Source organism: Bison bison, unplaced genomic scaffold, assembly GCF_000754665.1.
Source record: "Bison bison bison isolate TAMUID 2011002044 unplaced genomic scaffold, Bison_UMD1.0 scf7180017864181, whole genome shotgun sequence".
Classification (NCBI taxonomy): domain Eukaryota; kingdom Metazoa; phylum Chordata; class Mammalia; order Artiodactyla; family Bovidae; genus Bison; species Bison bison.
In genome coordinates, this window is record NW_011494753.1 from 5,605,173 (window position 1) to 5,627,353 (window position 22,181).

Here is a 22,181-nt window from a genome sequence, read left to right on the forward strand (position 1 = left end):
CTCTGGGGTAACTGAAGCAGGGCTGGAGGCCAACCAGAGTAGGTACAGGCTTGAGCCTGTAAACACCACCAGCAGGTTACAGGCTTCTCTAAAATTAACAGGGTGAAAAAGAGTGTGGCACGGGGCATTTTTAATCTACCAAATAGAAGAATGCTCAGACAGGACTAAAGAATGTTCCCACCCAGTCAAATAACCTGTTTCTTTCAGGATCACATTCTAAAATAGATTAGCCTCCTATCACAGCCTCTGCACGGCTCATCCCCTGGAAGGGTGAGCCTAAATTTCTATCCTGGGGAGTTTAGTACATGCCTGGATGTCCTCTTTCCTGAGGCAGTACTCACTGTCACAGAATGATGACAACTCCTCTTACTGCTCTATTAGTAACAGGGCAAATGAGAAAGAAGCTTGTTGAAGAACATGAGTGTTTGTATTAAGAACACTTTATGTTAAACTATGAATGGCATTTCCAATAAAACATGAAAAGATTTATATGTATCTACAAAATTTGTTTTTGATAAACTTTTTAATAAATGCTATATTAACAAGCTAGAAAGGTAAGGAATGTCATAATCAATCTATACGTTCTCTCTGTAGCATTAGCCTGGAAAATGTTGATGTTTAAATGGGACAATCATAGATGTGAATTTCCTGGTCATCTCCAACAGACACAATTTTTGAGCCATTTCCATTGTATTTTACTCCCCAGACCTGTAAATAAAAAGAGAAAAAGTTCTACTAACACCTTTATTCTTTAGGAACAAATACCCTTACCCTACTCTCATTATACTGAATCCAGAAAAACAATAGGATGAGGGTGTTTTCATGCTTTCTCAACAGTAAGAATGGGGCTTTTCCTTTAATCAGGCAGCTTCTATTACTACTGTTTAATTATCATCACACTCACTTCCCAACTCCAGATAATTCATTTCTAAACATAAATCAAGGTATTCACAAACCTTTCAAAGATTCACAATCGAGGAAGTGACCTAATGTTGTGAAGATGGAACCCACGAGGGACCAGCACGGGTTCCCAGGTCTCCAGGAAGGAAAAGGCCCCACAGCTGCCCTGAGGTCACTGCCTACAGGGATAATTACAAACTGTGCTCCTCGTCCACCTCCTTGTGCCCACAACCTACCTCAGTAATTCTCACTCTCTTATTAGAGGCCTATGAAACCTGCCTGTCCCCAGGAGCTAGACAACCTGGTGTTGCAAGTCATTGATTTCATTTGCTACATGTTGAATTAACACATTCACACCTCCTTCCCAGGCAGAACTGATGTGGTAGGAGTTTCATCAGGTCAAGCCTGTCACTCTATCCCTGAGGTGGGTGTTCTAGCCCTCACTTCAGCGCTGTGAGCGGGCCAGGTGATGGCTTTATATCCATTCCAAATGTCTTCCTCTGAGGACCGCACCACACACTGACACTCACAGAAAGCAACATAGCCAGCCAGGACTTCCTTCCCGAGTACAATGTTTAAATCCAGGAGGGAAATGTCAAGATTAAATCCTCTCAACTTCATTGGCAACAATGTTAAGATTAAGTGTAAAAAAACATGAACATTTGTTAACTTTAAAATGCATTCCAAAGAGATTCTATGAGACCATCCTAAGAACATACAAAATACATACTTAATAAAATATGACTTTATACTGCCATGGGTATTTTATTTTTTATACTGCTTCCCCAAGACCTTTGCTATTCAAAAGTGGTTGCAACTAGCAGTGCTAGTCTCACCTGAAACTTGGGACAGAAACTTAGGCGCAGGCCAGACCTACTGAATCTGTATTGTTACCAGATCCCCAGGGTACATTAAAGACTCAGAAGCCCTGCCCTAGAATGCCTTAACATTTCACATTCATCTCACCGGAAGACTCCTGTGAGAAGAGAGCCTCTTTTTCCTAATTTAAAGGCTGAAATAAAATTTACCAATATCTTTAAAGTCAAACAACCTGTTAAGAATTTCTGGCTTCAAATATATTCAAAGGAAAAAAAAAAAAAACATCACTTCTTTGGGCAGCTCCAGAAGAGAAAGTGACGGCTGTGGGATGGAATGGAAACTCCTGAGGAAGCAGGTCCTTCCCAAGACAGCCATGGCCCAGCTGTACCCAGAAAAAGGCCCAGGCATGCCCTAGGCATTGCTGCAACATGTTTCGAAGAAGTCATTCAAAGGCTGTGCAGCTAGCGCAAGTTTTCCGGTCTACCCATATCATGGGTACGTATCATGCCTTGTGGGTTTCCAGGCTGACAACACATCCCCAGCCTCTGCACCCCAGAGTGTCCACTGGAACACGGGCTGGATGGACATCCAAGCAATCAGAGCAGCTCAGCTCTGAGGGTCATCCAATCTTGACAACCTCAGCAGGGAGGTTAGGAAAATGAGTGAGTTCTGGCACAGCAGTCAGACAATGCTAGCAATCCAAAGACAAAGGAATTTAAATGTTAATTATGCCATACCTGATCCTGGTGATCAAAGAAGGTGTGAACACAAGTCCTTGTTCCAACATCCCAAACTTTAACACTTTTGTCAGATGAACTATTTTAAAAAAGGAAACATCAGTATCAGAAAACTTTTCAGACCGGTGTGAAGTTGGAAAGAATCTGACCAAAAATTCCACACTCCTTGACTCAACCTACCTAGAGGCCCCCTTGGTGCGTGTGTGTGTACAAGCGGCTGACCTGGTCCCCAAAAGGTGGTCAAGAATGTTGACACAACTGGCTGGCATTCCCCACTCACAGAGCAGCTATTTCCCCAAACTTCTGATCTGCTTGGCCCTCATATTAAATATCCTTGTCAGGAGTCTCAGATGAGAGGCTCCCTCTGGATGGGAGGGAGACTGGTTAAAGCTTCAAAATAAAGGCTCTCAGAGTCTTCTATAAGCCTCTGTGCAGTGCTATTAAGCCATGCACCTCCTGTTTTTCAACTGTCTTGGCCATCCTGGGCCTAAACAACATTGGGGTCTCGAAGCATAACATTTTACAGATGTTCATATCTATAGTTACTATTGGAACACAGGTATCCTTATAAGGGATACCTACCTACTGTAGGTAGAGGCCTAGATTTATAAGGAAGAAATAAGAACTGAGTTGCTCAAAAGCATCCATCTTTGTTCCAGCTAAGAACAATTAACTTGACAATTTAAAAAACACTGCAGGAAACAAAGGCTACCTGAATGAGAAAAGAGTCACACCATCTTCAAATTTTAAGGCAATTCATACAAGAGGACCATCTTCATCTTCCTAACATTTTAGGAACTGATAAGAGTCATAAGTACCTGGAAACAAAGTGTGTGTCATCAGGACAAAATGCAACATTCAGCACCCAGGATGCGTGGCCACTCAATGTGCCAGCCAAGTTGGCATGTTGTCTGAAATGGGAAAGTTTCAAATAAAATGGAGACATTAACTTTTGGAATATAATCACTGAAACGGAAGGTGTACTGTGTCCATTTAATTGGACCAAATCTGCTATCCTTGAAATGACAGTATTAACATAGACATTCTCTTTTCACTAAAGTAGCATCACATACTGAAGAAACAAAATCTTCGATAGCATTAACCCCAAATATGTCAGAGCCTACAAGAGCCAAAAATAGGATCCTAAACAAGCAGAGTTTAGCAGTTCAAAATAAAGAAGGCTCAGCAAGCCAATTCCTAAGGTGAGGAAACAGAACCAGCAGGCAAAGAGCCATCTCAGAGTAGCTGCAGGTTCTGAGCCCTGCCCACCTAGCGTCCTTTCCATGTGGAGCCAGTGCCTGTGTCTAAGGAAGGTATCAAAATGTATTCTTTTACAACAGGTGTGACTTGGACAGACCATTTTTAACTTAACCAAGAATAAGACAGGTCTAATGACTATAGTCATTTTCACTTTTTAAAAAAGTGAAATCAAATCACCTATGGCAGGAGAACAATCCTAAGACCTGACTAAGGTCAGCAGTTTCACCCCTGAAGCCAGTGGAGTAGAGCAGACCCCAGTTAAGAGGAGAGGTGGCCTCAGTAGAAGGCTGGGGGACCATGAGAAGGTAAAAGTCCCAGGTGTTCATTCAGTATCAGCACCTTGGCCAAACCACCACCTCAGCTTGGGTTCCTCGTCGGCAATATGACTGGGACCTTAACCTGTGCTACCTCACCGGTAGTTGGGAAGATGATGAAACTGTAACAGTGAAAGCCTTATTAAAGAGAGCTGAACACTTAAGAAACTGCTAGTATTTATACTGGCCCTGCTGTTGACAAGCAAGCACAACTTGAGACAGGCATTTTCTCTTGGACCCTAACAGCTCATTCAGCTGTAACTCCAGAAACTGCAGTTCTAATTCCATGTCTATTTGACAACTTTCTGTTGTCCAAAATCTCCCAAGTTTAAACTCCTGCAAAACTCTCATAGGCCCACAAAGTAACATGCACGTGGATGGTCATGGTGTGGCACCCATCGCTGGGGCACAGAGAAGGGTAACGGATGCACCCAGTGGATCAGAATGCCACATTCGGAAGCCAGAAGCCAGGCACACTGCAGTACTGAGTCAAAGAATCAGGGACACACATCAAACACCTTATAGGGGAGACCTCAGTGGGGAACAGGGTGGGGACTAAGAAATAAAGGAGAAAAGAAAAAGAGAAAGGGCCCGTGCATAGGCTTACAATGAAAGTGAGCTGTCAACTGAAGATTAACTAACTCACCTTTACACCTGCAGTCAAAAACCACCAACAAAAAAGCTCCCTTATCTAGACCTGCTATAAGCTGGCTTATAAACAGACAACTCCCTAACTAGGGCAGAAGAATGCCTTCTAGAACGTCACACCCTCAGAAAACAAATGTTCTAATTTTTTCATCATTACTTCAAGCTAGCTACAGCCCATGGCTCCATCTGTTCATCTGTACACTACTCACCTGTCTAAAAAAATTTAAAACCAGCGTGCCCCACAAGAGACAGGATGCTGGAAAAGAAGTAGCAAGTAGCTGATTCTAGTTGGTAACCCACGCACATCTTCCTCTGTAACATCCTAAGCTCAAAGCAGGGACAGGACCTGAACACATGTCTTTCCTAGACATAAAGAGGGAGCAGCTCAGTTGCTAGGGCTCCTCCTAGTGATAAGAGACAAACAGGCATTGACATTAAGAGAGAAGTGCTGAAACCCAACAGGTAACTTACACATCATAGATCTTGATGTAGCCATCATCTGAAGCAGTGACAAGGAGCTGTGAATCCGGGGAAAAAGTCAAGGAGCGAATGGGCATAGCATGGCCTGAAATTCACAAAGACCCTTGTTAAGCTGGAGAATCACTGTTTCCTATCTCCTCATACAGGTTTCCACGAACTATGTCATCTTTAATGGCTGTTAAGTCACTGAGTTGCACTGCTCAGTGCTTCAGTCAGACGCGAGCTACAGACTGGACCCTTCTTCCTAATGCTCTAGAAACATGCACAAAATGCAGGCTCCTCCTCCTGGGAGTCATTACTCCTCAGATCCCTTCCCTGACCAACTGGACCTCAGGATACATTGCTTAGACAAAACTCCTCTGCCCCTACAGATATGGCCAAACATGGAAATATGCATTGTTTCTGATTTGCATGTTGAACAAACAGGATGCTAGTTCCCTACCAAATCCTTCTTGTAGGGTAAAGGATGCACTGAAGAGGCCTCCCTCCAGCCCTTCCCCTGTCCTAGTATCCCATCCCCCTGCCCAGAGGTCACCAGTGCAGAGCGGGCACAGAACTTTCATTTACCTTCAAACTATCGACAAAAAGGGGCTATTTTCCTATCACAAAGTTCTTTAGAGTCAAACATAACAGAAATATGACACTCATGTAGCTAGGATATATTAACACATAAATAAAAAGTAAGCCTGTTCACCAAAATAAGCATTTAAAACACTGGTACAAAAACTAATATGTCTAGGTTATAACTACAGTGACAAATGGAGAAGGCAATGGCACCCCACTCCAGTACTCTTGCCTGGAAAATCCCATGGACAGAGGAGCCTGGTGGGCTGTGGTCCATGGGGTCGCTAGGAGTCGGACACGACTGAGCGACTTCACTTTCACTTTTCACTTTCATGCACTGGAGAAGGAAATGGCAACCCACTCCAGTGTTCTTGCCTGGAGAATCCCAGGGACGGGGGAGCCTGGTGGGCTGCCATCTACGGGGTCCCACAGAGTCGGACGTGACTGAAGCGACTTAGCAGCAGCAGCAGCACAGTGACAAAAGTGAACCTTAGAGGCATTTCAGATTTCCAACTGACAGTGACGTTTTGCAAATCTAAGGCTCATTTGCCATTTAGTAGCATTTTAATGAAAGAGTAAGTCTTCCTTTGTGATCTGATAACCCAGTTTGCACAAAATGATGAACCACACCTTCCAGCGTATGCAGAAGTTTCCCAGTTGCAATATCAAAAATATTGATGATTCCGTCTATGGCTCCACTGGCCAGGTATTTCCCATCAGGACTCTGTAGAGAACATACGAAAATCATTTGAAACTCCATGTTGTTAAGCCATCCCCCCTCAAACACAAGTAATCTGCTGGTTCCAGGTCTAACTGGCTGACTGGCAAACAAAGCCAGCAGCTTCCTAGTGAGACCAATGCAGAATGTTTATCAAGGAATACAACAGGCTAGAAGAGGAAACTGAAAGAATCAGATAGAAACAAAGCAATATTTCCTTACATATGCAATACTAAGAATGAATTTTCCTCTTGTGTCCAAAGAATACTCCTTTTTCCCACTTTCCACACCAAAAATGTTCACTTTTCCCACGTGAGTTCCTGTGGCCAGATACTGAGAATCAGGAGAAAAGGCCAAAGTCCAGGCATCCACTGAACAGAAAAAAAGGAAAAACTATAGTGAGAAAAGATCTGACCTTAATTTTAAAAACTTTAAAGCTTTACCAAAAGATACATGTTTTAAAATTGGACGAATAGTGTCCTGATTCATAACAGGACATTGTAAAGATATCAACTGTATTAATATGGGCATAGCATGGCCTGAAATTCAGAGACCCTTGTTAAGCTGGAGAATCACTGTCTCCTATCTCCTCATACAGGTTTCCATGAACTATGTCATCTTTAACGGCTGTTAAGTCACTGAGTTGCACTGCTCAGGTGCTTCAGTCAGAAGCCCAACATTAATATGCCCAACATTAATATGTTGTAAAGATATTAATTCTATACCAATTTAATGTAAGGGTTTCTTAACTTTTCACTAAAAATGTAGACAGACAGAACAATACAAAATGTTAGCAAGGGTGTCAGTTCAGTTCAGTCACTCAGTCGTGTCTGACTCTTTGCGACTCCATGTACCGCAGCACGCCAGGCCTCCCTGTCCATCACCAACTCCCGGAGTCCACCCAAACCCATGTCCATCGAGTCGATGATGCCATCCAACCATCTCATCCTCTGTCGTCCCCTTCTCCTGCCCTCAATCTTTCCCAGCATCAGGGTCTTTTCCAACGAGTCAGCTCTTCGCATCAGGCGGCCAAAGTATTAGTTTCAGCCTCAACATCAGTCCCTCCAATGAACACTCAGAACTGATTTCCTTTAGGATGGACTGGTTGGATTTCCTTGCAGTCCAAGGGACTCTCAAGAGTCTTCTCCAACACCACAGTTCAAAAGCATCAATTCTTCGGCGCTCAGCTTTCTTCACAGTCCAACTCTCACATCCATACATGACCACTGGAAAAATCACAGCCTTGACTAGATGGACCTTTGTTGGCAAAGTGACGTCTCTGCTTTTGAGTATGCTGTCTAGGTTGGTCATAACTTTTCCTCCAAGGAGTAAGCGTCTTTTAATTTCATTGCTGCAATCGCCACCTGCAGTGATTGTGGAGCCCAGAAAACTAAAGTCAGCCACTGTTTCCCCATCTATTTGCCATGAAGTGATGGGACCGGATGCCACGATCTTAGTTTTCTGATGTTGAGCTTTAAGCCAACTTTTTCACTCTCCTCTTTCACTTTCATCAAGAGGCTCTTTAGTTCTTCTTCACTTTCTGCCATAAGGGTGGTGACATCTGCATATCTGAGGTTATTGATATTTCTCCTGGAAATCTTGATTTCAGCTCAAGCTACCCCGCATCCAAGGTAAGGAGCAGCGGCTGAGCTTTCTACAGCAGCCATGAAGAGAGACCCCGCGTCCAAGGTAAGAGAAACCCAGCTAAGACGGTAGGCACTGAGAGAGAGGATCAGGGGGCAGACAGACTGAAATTACAGTCACGGACAACTAGCCAATCTGATCACATGGACCACAGCCTTGTCTAACTCAGTGAAACTAAACCATGTCGTATGGGGCCACCCAAGATGGATGGGTCATGGTGGAGCGGTCTGACAGAATGTGGTCCACTGGAGAAGGGAATGGCAAACCACTTCAGTATTCTTGCCTTGAGAACCCCATGAACAGTATGAAAAGACAGAAAGATAGGACACTGAAAGATGAACTCCCCAGGTCAGTAGGTGCCCAATATGCTACTGGAGATCAGTGGAGAAATAACTCCAGAAAGAATGAAGGGATGGAGCTAAACAAAACAACACCCAGTTGTGAATGGGACTGGTGATAGAAGCAAGATTCAATGTTGTAAAGAGCAATATTGCATAGGAACCTGGAATTTTAGGTCCATGAATCAAGGCAAATTGGAAGTGGTCAAACAGGAGATGACAAGAGTGAACATCGACATCGACATTCTAGGAATCAGTGAACTAAGATGGGCTGGAATGGGTGAATTGAACTCAGATGACCATTATATCTACTACTCTGGGCAGGAATCCCTTAGGAGAAATGGAGTAGCCATCATAGTCAACAAAAGAGTCTGAAATGCAGTACTTGGATGCAATCTCAAAAATGACAGAATGATCTCTGTTCGTTTCCAAGGCAAACCATTCACTATCACGGTAATTCAAGTCTATGCCCTGACCAGTAATGCCGAAGAAGCTGAAGTTGAACAGTTCTATGAAGACCTACAAGACCTCCTAGAACTAACACCCCAAAAAGATGTCCTTTTCATTATAGGGGACTGGGATGCAAAAGTAGGAAGTCAAGAAACACCTGGAGTAACAGGCAAATTTGGCCTTGGAGTACAGAATGAAGCAGGGCAAAGGCTAATAGAGTTCTTCCAAGAGAATGCACTGGTCATAGCAAACACCCTCTTGCAACAACACAAGAGAAGACTCTACACATGGACATCACCAGATGGTCAACACTGAAATCAGACTGATTATATTCTTTGCAGCCAAAGATGGATAAGCTCTATAGAGTCAGCAAAAACAAGACTGGAAGCTGACTGTTGCTTGCATCATGAACTCCTTATTGCCAAATTCAGACTGAAATTGAAGAAAGTGGAGAAAACCACTAGACCATTCAGGTTATGACTAAATCAAATCCCTTATGACTATACAGTGGAAGTGAGAAATAGATTTAAGGGACTAGATCTGATAGACAGAGTGCCTGATGAACTATGGATGGAGGTTCATGACATTGTACAGGAGACAGGAATCAAGACCACCCCCAAGAAAAAGAAATGAAAAAAAAAAAAAAAAAAAGCAAGGGTGTAATGAAACCAAAATCCTCATACACTGGTGGGAATATGATAAAATGGTATAGCTACTTTGAAGAAGTGAAAACACACACCATAATACCTAGCAATTCCACTTCTAGAGAAATGGAAACACATCTTCATGAACAGAACTGAACCTGGATGCTCACAGCAGCATTATTAAGAATACTCAAAAACTGGAGAGAATCCAAATATCCATCAATTGATGAATGAATGAACAAAATGTGGAATAGCCCTATAACCGAATCCTTACTACTAAGCAATAAAAAGGAACAGGCTACTGATACATACTACAAGATAGATAAACCTCAAAAACATTATGCTAAAGACATGTAAGACAATACAATTTCACTTAATGTGAAATCTTTCAAAATGGCAAAACTATAGGGACAGAAAGCTGATCAGTGGTTGTCTGAGGCTGAGGGTGGGAGCACAGGTTAACTATAAATGGGCATGAGGGAACATCTGGGAGACTTGGAAGTGTTCTAAAACTGAATTGGAGTGATGGCTACACAACTGTGGAAATTTACTAAAACTTGTTAAAACTGTATAATGGGTTGATTTCAGAGTGTAATTATAGAGGTGAATGTCTACCTCAATAAGCTGCAAATAAATGAAGAGGTACCAGAAATATTCTTATATAAAACTATAATATGACAAAGTATTTATCACAAATTAGCCAGAGAATAAGGCCTGGGAAGAGGCACTGTTGTTGTTTTTTTAATCAACTGGTTTTTAAGTTATATCACACAACCTGATTTGAAAGGTTCTATTCAGATGCTATTTCTGTATTACAGTGCTTCTGTGTAAAGGTCTCCAGACTCCTGGGCAGCCTGGGTAAGCACATGTGCTTTATACTTCCATCTGGACCACTGATGATATTTCAGCATTTCTCTTTTCAGTTATGTGGGAAACTCTTCATGGGCAATCTCAAAGAGCTTTAGGAGCCTCTGGGGTCAGAGCCTAGAGAGCAAGGAACAGCCCAGTTGTCCAGCGCTGGTCGAGGTCCCTTTGCCCATGGCCAGTCTTATACAGGAACGTTCCCTAAGTCCTGCCCTTCCTGTACCTGCCCAGTGCTTGTAAGATCAAAGGGAGAGGAAAGGCTCCTTCCCCAGTCACTCTCCTTACTCCTAGGGCAGGGCTCAAAGAGGTCAAGGCCTTCTCAGCCCACAGAAGAGAGGTCTCCCTGAACTTGACTCATGGCAGATAGGGGCTCCCAGGACAGATGGGTCAGTACCATATACCAGAGTGAGTTTTAAAATAAAAATCTCTTGCAAATCTTAACACACATACTCAAAGTAGTAATTAATTTACCTCTATCACTTAAGAAATACTTGCTTCAAAAAGGAAATTAACTTCAAAAGTACTCAACCAACCAAGAAGATCTAAAAAAGCTTTTATTATAATCAATCTCTCACAAGGCTGCTTTTTAGTATCTATCTAATGACTATACCATTTATTCCAACAGGATTATATTCTCTTATTCCTATTATAATTAGTTTACAGGAATAATGGTTATTAGAAAATCAGATTATGATTCCTTGAAGTTTAGTAAAATCACTTTGAATTACTTTTACATTTCCCTTATTAGCTGTTTGATAATACAAAACTTTTAGTGGTGAATGTCCTTTTCCTCGAAATTGAAGGAATTTTTATTCCTCAATTTAACCTTGCACTCTAAAATTTACTTTAACATTTGCATAATATTTATTTTAATCACTAAGTTCCACCTCATCAGTGAAGAGAGTAACTCTTCTTTACACTGGGACATCCTGAACCACCTGATGTTGAGAGGCCCCTATGCTTGCACTTTCTTCTTCGACATCTTCAACATCAGTTTGCTGCAGCCACAGCCTGGGTGAGGCGTCAGATGAAAGATCTTCCCCGTCATCTTCCCTTTCTTCTACTTCTTCCCTTTCTTCTTCAGGATCTGAGATCTTTCTCTTTCCTCCTACTTTGTTCCTCCTCTCACATTCTCCAGGCATATTTTCAAGGCTGGTATAATGTAAATGTCCATTTGCCTAAATTCATTAGACCTAGACTTACTTAAAGTTTTACCTTTAGGTGAATTCAACTGAGCTGCTCCTTAGTTGTCAGTAGCAATGCTTGATTTTATTATTTACTCAAATAACTGTTGTTTAATGGTCTGGTATAGTTTTATGAAGATTCCTATCCAAAAAAGAAAATAAATCCAATCTTATATTCATCTCAGTATCTTTTTTCTTTCCTAACAGTAATCTTTCAATGATCACTTGCCACAACTGGAACCAACATGTAGCTTAAGATATTATTTGTCAGGAAAGGCAAGCTGGGTACAGACTTCATCCTTTTCCTTAGAACCAATCCAGCACTCATTTCTTCAACTGTGGTGTGCCCAGGGCTACAAAGCCACACAGTGTCCTTAGCGTCATGGGAGGGCTTAGGTGCCCAAGATGAAGCGGCAGCAATAGATCCACCTCTTCCTCCTCGTCTCAGCTTAACAGACTTTGTGCACTAGTTTGGGGACCCAGGTCCTTCGTAAATGATAACAATAGGGCAAGGACACATGCAAAAACAATTATATGGGGAGTCAGAATGCTTGGGTGAATTTTTTCAAATACATATCCTGGCCCACACACCCCAAAACTGATTCAGTGGATCCAAAATAGGAACTGGACATATGTATTCAATGGACTTGAGTCTGAGCAAACTCCGGGAGATAGTGAAGGACACGGAAGCCCGGCATGCTAGTCCATGAGGTCACAAAGAGTCAGACATGACCGAGCAACTGAACAACAACAACATATGTCTTCCTTAAAAAGCTCCAACAGTTAAGACTCAGAGGTGTCAAATACTGGCACTGAGGGGAAATGAACTCAGTTTTCAGACAACACAGAGTCCTTAAAACCCTGGGAACATCATTCTTTCCAAAATAAGTACAACCTATAGAATGCTACTGAACATAACTGGTGGGAAGCAAATATGCTGGGGCTCCAATCCAGGGAATTATGTTAAGTAAAGCACTGAGCAGTTCTGTAATCACTCCATGGAGGGGTGTGCCAGAGAGGTACCAGGCTCTCTGTACTCCTTCCAGTCATCACCCATTCTGGCAGAACAGGCTCTGCTCATGAAAGCTATATGCTCATATACAAGTAAATACAGGGCCACAAGGAATCTGAAATGTCATGTTGCTTGTCCCATTGAAATTATTAATTCCCATTACTTCAGATGTTTATTAAGGCTAATGGACAAGACTATGCTGTCCTACAGAACTTTAAAAAAATCTATTTGTTTCTTTAGAAGTTTCATGTATCAAGCATAAACTAGAAATAGGCACTTTAATCATAATTAGTTGAGATTACCATGACACAGATCTAGGAGGACACACTGCTTTACATTCTAGACCTCTATAAGGTGACGAGTAGATCAGTTCAGAATATGGCAAACAGAGAACCTGTGGACCATTCAAACACAGGTCCACAATCCCAAGTCAGCAATTTGAAACTCAAGGGTGATAAAAACTATGAGTTTTTAGAAATAATTTTAGTACCCAAATTCACTTGGCAATAAAACTAGAACTGATACAAGGCTATTTATAGCTTATCTTTATCTCCTAGTATAAATACTCATGTTTAGTTGCTGAGATACTAGTATTTGATTAGAGTGCTGTCCAAGTCCCACTGAAGGTATTACAGAACATGCAGTTCATACACCCATATTACCAATCTCAAATCCAAAAACTTCTAAACACTAAAATACATCTCTCCCTAAAGATATCAAAAAGGGATTGTAAACCTCTAGTATCCTCTCTAAGAGTAAAACTCTTACCAGGTCCTGCATCTATAGACTTTATCTGTTTGCCGTTTTCCAAGTCCCAGAGACGAATATGAGCATCAAGAGAACTGGATGCAGCAATGGGCAGGGTGTGGCTGATGTCCACAGACACCACACCCAGCTGATGGCCCTCCAGACTCCACTGTAGGTCCAGCTTCTCATCACGCCTTCAATGGGGGACAGAGAAATGGATTTCTTCACACACAACACATGGTACCTGGCATCTGAAATTCTGGGCTCCTGTAACTATGCATTATCAGAGGTCTGTGAAATGCAGAATCAAGAGAGGAAATGAAGAGCCACAGAACACCAAATGCGGCCAACTTTTAACCATAGCATTTTTTTCTTTCAACTGTAAGGCCTTAATGGTGAATAACAGGAAAACAAGTGAGAAAAAGAGTCTGCCTTTTTATACCACCATATCGCCATTGCTTTCTTGCATAGATAATAGTCAATACTTTTCTGATTTTAACTTGGGAGCCCAGAAGAAAAACCCCAACTTCCAAGGCTGTATTGTAGAGGAAAGAGCACTCACCATTTCCAGACCTTCACCAGGTCATCCAGGGATCCCGTGACCACTGTCTCAGAGTTTTCTTTCTTGTTTGACCCCCAGGCAACTGACCAGATGGCATCATCATGGGCTGGAACAGAAAGTCATTCATATAAAGTCTTCATGCAACTTCTAAACTGAATGTGCTAAGATAAAGCAGAAATACTGAGATTTTTACACCAATTCTGAGATTTTTGAGGTAATATCCACCTGTGTCTGCTTTACTGTTTTGCAGATGGCTTTCCCACACAGCTTTTATTAGAACAGTGGAGGCAGATAAGAATACCAGAGGTTCTGAAGAAGTCGCTTGCCCCAAATCACAGGTTTACCAGGTTGGGGAGCAGTACTGGAGTAGTCCAGGGTCCTTTCTACTTTAGTATGCTGTCTGACATGCATTAGATTGGAATGGCTCTCACTTGGCTCAAGTGAAACCCACCCCCCAAAAGAGATCAACTTGTTAAGAGTAATTTCCTAAGAGATCTTTGGAAACCAGTAGGCAGGTCAACTGTAAACAGTACAGGTCCGAAAATGCACAGAGTCGGACACGACTGAGCGACTTCCCTTTCACTTTTCACTTTCATGCATTGGAGAAGGAAACGGCAACCCACTCAGGGACGGTGGGAGCCTGGCGGGCTGCCGTCTATGGGGTCACACAGAGTTGGACACGACTGAAGCGACTTAACAGCAGCAGCAGCAGCTACAGATAAAAATCAGAGGCTTAGAGAAGCCTGGTAGCTCACTCAAAGTCAAAAGCTACGAAGAGGCAGAGCTGGTATTCTAACCTAGAAACCTAAACTCCCTACTAACTAAAGTCCACTTTAAATTCTAAGTCTGTAAGCTATATATCTGGCGGGCCATACTGGTGGGTCTGCAGACCTGGTATACGAATACAAATGTAACAAGTGAACAAGAAGGCTTTCTTCACACCTGGCAGCAATTCTTCAGGGACACCTTTCCAAGACATGAATACAAGGACATTCAACTTAAACAGCTGTGAGTTACATATAGCATCTTGGCTTCCATTACAATCCCCACCTGACCCAAGTCTGCCAGCTTGCCATTGGATGGCATTAGGTGCATACAAGGTAGCTGACTGACGAGCTGACTAGCTGCTACATACCTACGCTCGCTAACTTGAAAGAATGCTTTGGGTTTAAACTTCAGACTACCTAAATGTCACTACTTAAAGTGGAAGAGTTTTATTAGGCATTCCACAAATTTCTCCAGGCTTTACATAACTTATCTAGGCTGTGGTGAAGAAATGAGACACACGTGAACAGTCCCTGCACACCCTCCTTTCCAGGTATGAAGTCCACTGTCACTGGCCAGCTACCTTTCCAGACTCTGACCTCCCTCCTTCTCCCATCCCCACCACTGCCACAGCCACACAGCCCCTAGCCCACCCATATACTCAGTGGTCTTGACAAATTCACCTATTCAATCCTCCTCTATTATTGAGGGTCAAAGGCCCTCTGTGAGACTCGCTACACTTGTTTTAAGTGGAGGAGCCTGAATAAGGGCTCCCAAGAGAACCTCTGTGTTCATGGCCAGGCTCAAGTTTACCTCCCCAGGTGAGCTGGTATTAACAGAGTCCTGAGACTCAGAGTTTCCTTCTTTCACTTTGATAGCCGGGAAGCTCAGTCACACCTTCCTCAAGTGGAAAAAATTTTCCTCAGCCCAGAGTTCTGCAGTCTATCATTTGCCTCTTGCTCTTTAAGTTAGTGGTTGGTTTTTTTTGTTGTTGGTTGTTCGTTCTGAAGCGTATTTGTTTTCAGCTGCCCCTGCCAATTCTTATGTAAAGTGAGTACGGCTGGAACTGCATGTCTGGTCAGTGTGACAAAAACCTTAAGCCAGGGGCAACAGCTTTTCACAGGTGAATTTGCTTGAACTGGCAAGCTGCTTACCTTGCTCTTGTTTGAAGAGAATACTGTACTAAAAAAGAACAGAAGACACATTAAACCAATGGTCAGATTTCAGATGTGTCCCATCCTTTCCCTAAAACACCCCCCAATTCACCACCTTGTGCCCCAGCAGATATAATCACCAGAGTTAGGTACCTCCCTTGCTGCGGCCTGACCTCCTGTGAGCTCATGCAAGGTTTGTAATGTTAGTTCTTAAAGAAACTATAGTCTCTTAAAGAAAACAATTACTTCTTAAAGAAGCTAGAGTCTCTTCTAACTACTTCCACCCACCAAAAAAGTCATAAATTATGTGCTTTTTCCTGCTCTGATCACCAGGAAGCTCAGAGTCCAGTTTGCAGCTTAATTTTTGTAGTTGTATAAAACCACACAGCCTGCATAATAACCTGTTAACTCTGTCCCTAATTTTATTACAAAGACATGTTTCTCCCTAATTTTCCTTTCTCGTTTTTGTGTACAAATTCTTTTAAGCTTCCTCAATCCCTTTGTAAACTGTGGTACAGACTGAAATAAAATTACCCTTCTCTCAGTGTTGTGCATTTTACTAATGCCACCTAACCCTCTGGTGATTAGGTGCCCAGGATACCCTCCTTTTCAGAAGCAGAGCAGGAATCAGATGCTAGTTTTCTGACTACAAACCCAGACAATGTATTGGGCTCGAACCCCCAAAGAGACCAACTGGTACTCTCCCTCTCCCTAGGCCTTACCTGGTTGGTCATCTCCTTAACCAAGGATGAAGGGCTAAAGGCCAGACAGCTCTGTGGAAACAACACCAGGGCTTCAGTAAGAGGTGGCCATCAGGATAGAGGGCTATAGAAGCTTCCCCTGGATCAAGACTGTAAGGCAACTCTTGGCCAGAGTTGACCTGACACTTTTCTACAGATTGATCCCAGGGTCCCTGTTCACAAGCCCTACCAGGTGGCACAGTGTTCTTTCTCAACCAATACCCACCACCTCTCATATTTTCTTCTCAAGTTGACTACAGAGAGGATCCAGTCTCCCTCCTTGCTGCTTTTCCAAGAGATAAAACCACAGGATCTTTTAATTTAAAATATTATTTTATTAAAAACTCAACAAGCAAATATGGGGGAGCAAAGTTCTTATGGTCCATGCAGGGATTGCAGCCAAAAACACATATAAGAGCCAGCAGGAGTGTAAATGAGGGTGTGAGCTAGAGGGAGACTACATGTCTCCCCAAAGCGATAATAAGGCTTCTTAACTTTTGTGTGTGTGCTATAGAATCCTCCGTGCCCACCCCCACACACACACACACCCCAGGTAGCTCTGTAAAGCCTATAAACCCCTTGTCAGGATGTTTTAAAATACACACAATACATAGGATTAGAAAGGAAACCAAGTATAGTCCATTCTCGTTATTCCAGGGAGTTAAGTTCCATAAAGTCACTGAATACTGAGTTAGTGAACACTGACCCACTGCTTCTGGGGGAGACACTATATTAGGTTCCTGCAAGACTCTGGTAAATTTGGGGAAACTGATCAGTAAGTAACTTTATTTTCTGCATGTTTCTGTTTAAAGACACCTTATTTCACATTGGCGATTCATTAATATTGAACTCATGGCTAACAGCGACGTAATTCATGCCTATATGAAGTTTATCCACAGATGTGTTTTCTCCATAAGACACATCACAGTCTTCTTGGACTTCTTGGACTAAGAGAGCTTTACTACTGTGCTTGGAGGGCTATTTTAAACAGTGAAGTCACCAATAAAACCACAAAAATACAAAAAACTGTAACACTAATAGACTGAAAAAAAAAGACACTTGTTTACAGCATGATAACTGAAACAAGAAAGCAGAGTGCTTCCTTGTTCGACTGCAGCTAAGAATGCGCATCAGTTGACTCAAAATTTTCACCACCTCGCACACGTCCAAGATCACAAAGTGCTGCAAATGATGCTTTGGGGCTACAAATAAATTTTAGAATGTAGATGAATTTGGAAATACAGAGCATGAGAATAGTAAGGATCAACTGTATACAGAAATAAAATTTTACCAAATACAAAAATTAGTTTTTGTGATAGTATATGTAATTCTTTATTTACACATTATAACAAGATTTAGCAGCAAATCTAACAACTACCATAATTTCAAAGTTATGATGAACTTATACAATATCCTAAGATACGAAAATATGTGTGATTTCTATTGGTGACAAAGTCATCCTGTTAATACTTGGTTTGCTGACTACATCTATAATTGAAGGAAATGCTAAATTTCAGTTAGAAGTTTGAGAACATAAGGATGCAATTTTTCTTCTCATCCAAGTTCATGGCCCCCTCAATTCTATCCATGGACAGAGGACACCATACATCTAAAGCTTCCATGTCCAGGTTACTTGCTTTAAATTTGCAAAGTCAAAAAGACTACTGTGAAGGTTTTCCAAGGATAACAGAAAAAACAAACAATTTCTAAATAACCTTTGCCTGTGAAGATCTCAGTCAAGGCGGTAGTGCTTAATTCATTTGTGACCCAAGAACAGTGTCTTGGCAAGGGTAGGAAAGACAGGCAGGAGGTCAAGCCAGTTTCGCTGGAGTAAACAGTATTCAAACTCTCTTGGGCACCAACCCTCTGCCCTTCCAAATCCTGCCTCACATCCCTGCAACAGAAACAATTCCCTGCAACAAGGAGAAACAAGAGTAGGAAGGTTTGCAAGATGTCAAATTCCAAGAAGCCAGGCTCCTCAAATAAAGGTATGCTTCTATCAATGAATGTATGTTTGATGATGTACCATGAGTCAGGGTACCATGATGTACCGTTTTACATATTACATGTAGGTTAGCTCATTGAACCCTCTCATCTCATTTAATAGATATTCTTATTATAATCTCTACTTTCCTCATAAGGAAATTGAGACTTCAAGAGAGGTTAAGGGACCTCCCCCAAGGTTAGTTTGACAGGAGAAGGCGGATACAAGCTTATAGTATAGGTTACAGTATCTTGTGGCTCAGCTGGTAAAGAATCCGCCTGTAATTCGGGAGACCTGGGTTCGATCCCTGGGTTGGGAAGATCCCCTGGAGAAGGGAAAGGCTACCCACTCCAGTATTCTGGCCTGAAGAATTCCATGGACTGTATAGGCCATGGGGTCGCAGAGTCGGACACGACTGAGCGACTTTCACTTTCACACTACCTTTTACATCAGTTTCTTATCCTACAATAATTTCAGCGTTAAGAGGACGCCAAAAGCCTCTTTTGTCACCTTCCTTCTTTAGAGAACTCTCCTCTCATTTCCCAGGCAGAAATCATTGCTTCCTCAATGTTTCCAAAGAACACTACACATGCCCCTATTAAAGTACTCAGGGAGGTCAGTAACCCGCAATACTACATGGTACTTGAAGTAAAGATAACTCAGCCTGTGCCTGTACCTGTCCAGCTCGCTACCGAAAAAGACAGAGTGGCCTACCACTGGAAGACTTCGGTTAAGACAGTTCTGTCTATCGACACTGAGACCAGCCCTAACCTCGAGGCTTCACAAAACATCCACAGGATGCAAGATGAGGCCACCTCCCCTCTCCCCTCAGACCCCACACCCCGAGAGTCAGCCAGAGTAAATGGAGTCACGGAAGCCACCACCCTCAGGCCCTGCGGCGTGGGGCATTCCTGAGCAAACCCTCCTAGAGGTAGCCTCGGGCCCCCTCTCGCTCCCCCGCCCTCCAGGCTGGACCGTTATCGGCACCGACGAGTGCCACCCCCAACGGCTCTGCGGACCGACTCACCGCCTCACTGTCCGGCTGCACTGCCCCACGGCTCCTCCGACGCCAGCTTCCGCGCGACCGCGACGCGGGGTGATGAGCTCACGAAGAGGCGGGACATCGCGCCGGTCCCCAAGGCGCAGGCGCACGCCGCAGCGCCCTCTGCCTCAACGCGCGCGGGGCGGGGAGGAGGATGGGCGGGGAGAAGGGGAAGAGGCCACGCCCCGGTCACCTTGGTTTCCCCCGGGGCGGGGCCCCGGAGAACCGGCTTGCCGATGGGTTCCAATTTCTTTATTTGTACTTTGAGATAGACTACACTTGATGACCGCAAGTATTGCTTCAAAATTTTTTCAGTGAAATAGAGCTTTTTTTTTTTTTCAAGTTTGAATCCTTTTGATAGGATTTTTTTTTTTTTTTAAACTTTACAATATTGTACTGGTTTTGCCAAATATCGAAATGAATCCGCCACAGGTATACATGTGTTCCCCATCCTGAACCCTCCTCCCTCCTGCCTCCCCATACCATCCCTCTGGGTCGTCCCAGTGCACCAGCCCCAAGCATCCAGTTTTGTGACTGTAAAGTCACAACCGGTTGTTGTTCAGTCGCTCAGTCGTGTCTGATTCTTTGCGACCCCATGGACTGCAGCACGCCAGGTTTCCCTGTCCTCCCACTATCTCCCAGAGTTTGCTCAGACTCATGTCCATTGAGTTTGTGATGCCAGCCAATCATCTCATCCTGTCGTCCCCTTCTCCTTCTGCCTTCAATCTTTCCCAGCATCAGGGTCTTTCCCAATGAGTTAGCTCTTCCCATCAGGTGGCCAAAGTATTGGACCTTCAGCTTCAGCATCAGTCCTTCCAATGAATATTCATGGTTGATTTCCTTTAGGATTGACTGGTTTGATCTTGCTGTCCAAGGGACTCTCAAGAATCAGCTGTCAACTGTCAACACCACAGTTCAAAAGTATCAGTTCTTTGGTGCTCAGCCTTCTTTATGGTCCAAATCTCACATCCATACATGACTACTGGAAAAACCATAGCTTTAACTCGATGGGCTTCCCTTGTGGCTCAGCTGGTAAAGAATCTGCCTGCAATGCGGGAGACCTGATCCTGGGTTGGGAAGATCCCCTGGAGAAGGGAAAGCCTACCGACTCCAGTATTCTGGCCTGGAGAATTCCATGGACTGTATAAAACATTGGGTCGCAAAGAGTCGGACAGGACTGAGCAACTTTCACTTTCACTTCACTTGACTAGATGGAACTTTGTCAGTAAAGTAATGTCTTTGCTTTTTAATAGGCTGTCTAATTTTATCACAGCTTTTCTTCCAAGGAGCAAGAATCTTTTAATTTCATGGCTGCAGTCAGCGCCCGTGGTGATTTTGGACACAACCGGTTAGGTTACTGTGATGCATATCAGTTTAGAAGCTCATGACCAGCATTTTAAAAGGAGATGGAAGGGTGAAGGCACTGCACCCCATCCTTGAAAAGCTGCCCGGCCCCTCCTGGCTGCTGGTCACTGTCTCAATCTCTCTGGGCAGTAGGGAGTGGAAGTTCTGGGTGGCGGGGGAGCTCCCTGAAGGGTTAAGCTTTCTTTCAGCTTATCATGAGAGAGAGATCACAGTCTCTCCTGATTAAAACTGGTTTAGAAGTCCAAAAAGAGTCTAGAAGAAGGGGATGATGGTAAAGTATGGTCACAGTGAATGTAAACCCTTGAAATATCCATGTACCCTTACCCTACTCCGCCCATCCTCAAAAGTTAATTTCCCAGGATCTAGTTTATTAAAACATCTTGAGTTCTATGATGATTTCAGAAAACTGTTAGACCATACAACTCTTGTCCATACAACTGGATAAAATCTTTGAGGGCCTTATGAGGAGATTTTATGGCCCAGAAATTTGCTAAGTACACTCACAAGTCTCCCAGTGCCTGTTCTCTGGTCCTCAGTAATTCCTTCAGTGACAGGTCTGTCAATGGAAACTTCATCCAGCCCCAGTGGATCCCCTACATGTCACAGGTTTAGAAAATTTGGGTCACAATGAGCATGCTTCAGTTGTTAACCTTGAATTGTCAAAACTCTTACATAGCCTCTGTTAAAAGTCACATTATCCCTGTAACCATTCTGGATATACTTGACCAGAGCACATTTGTCCCTGAAGCTAAAGAAGAGTGTACAAATTATACCCTCAGGCCAGGAAGCGTGTCTTCAAACTGGAGGCAATTCCCATCATAAGGACCTAAGTGCTGACTGGACCACAGCATTCAGGGAAATTCCACAGAACCCGACAAACAGAAATTGACACTGCAATGGCCAGGATCCAGGTTACTAGAGTGTGGAAAGGACCTAACATCAGTCCCCAATGCAGTGGCTTTTAACAGTGAAATGAGGAGTGATCTGCTGTCTTCCTGTACAACTCGTTGCCAGTTTTGGCCAATCTTGGTTTTTGTCCCTTTAATTTTATTGGCAGAGTTTCTGGGTTTCTCTGGGTTTTGAAAATAGACTGATTATTATATGGCTTCTCCTTAACCAGGGCAATTGGGTCATCTTTACTTTAGCTTATATAAATAAATATTTTTGAACACTCCTACTTTAAGAATGGTGAAATTTTGTCCAGAAAAGTGCTTACAACTATGTAATTAAGTGAATTTTAATTTGT

The 22,181-nt window shown here is 43.0% G+C and overlaps 1 protein-coding gene across 2 annotated transcripts; it reads right to left on the reverse strand.

The window, feature by feature from the left end:
* Positions 1 to 424: 424 nt before the first annotated feature.
* Positions 425 to 19,628, reverse strand: WDR61 (WD repeat domain 61). 2 transcript variants are annotated; one of them, XM_010843278.1, is made up of 11 exons: positions 19,556 to 19,628; positions 16,527 to 16,577; positions 15,805 to 15,832; positions 13,886 to 13,991; positions 13,345 to 13,517; positions 6,663 to 6,811; positions 6,353 to 6,446; positions 5,150 to 5,243; positions 3,275 to 3,367; positions 2,457 to 2,535; positions 425 to 708 (listed from the first exon to the last, which is right to left on the reverse strand). In XM_010843278.1, the coding sequence occupies exons 2-11, from the start codon at positions 16,536 to 16,538 to the stop codon at positions 619 to 621; spliced, it is 918 nt and encodes a 305-aa protein (XP_010841580.1). In that variant the 5' UTR covers positions 16,539 to 16,577; positions 19,556 to 19,628; the 3' UTR covers positions 425 to 618. The 2 variants fall into 2 exon arrangements, with proteins under 2 accessions (XP_010841580.1, XP_010841581.1); XM_010843279.1 differs by having other exon boundaries at positions 19,486 to 19,569.
* Between the last annotated feature and the right edge of the window lie 2,553 nt (positions 19,629 to 22,181).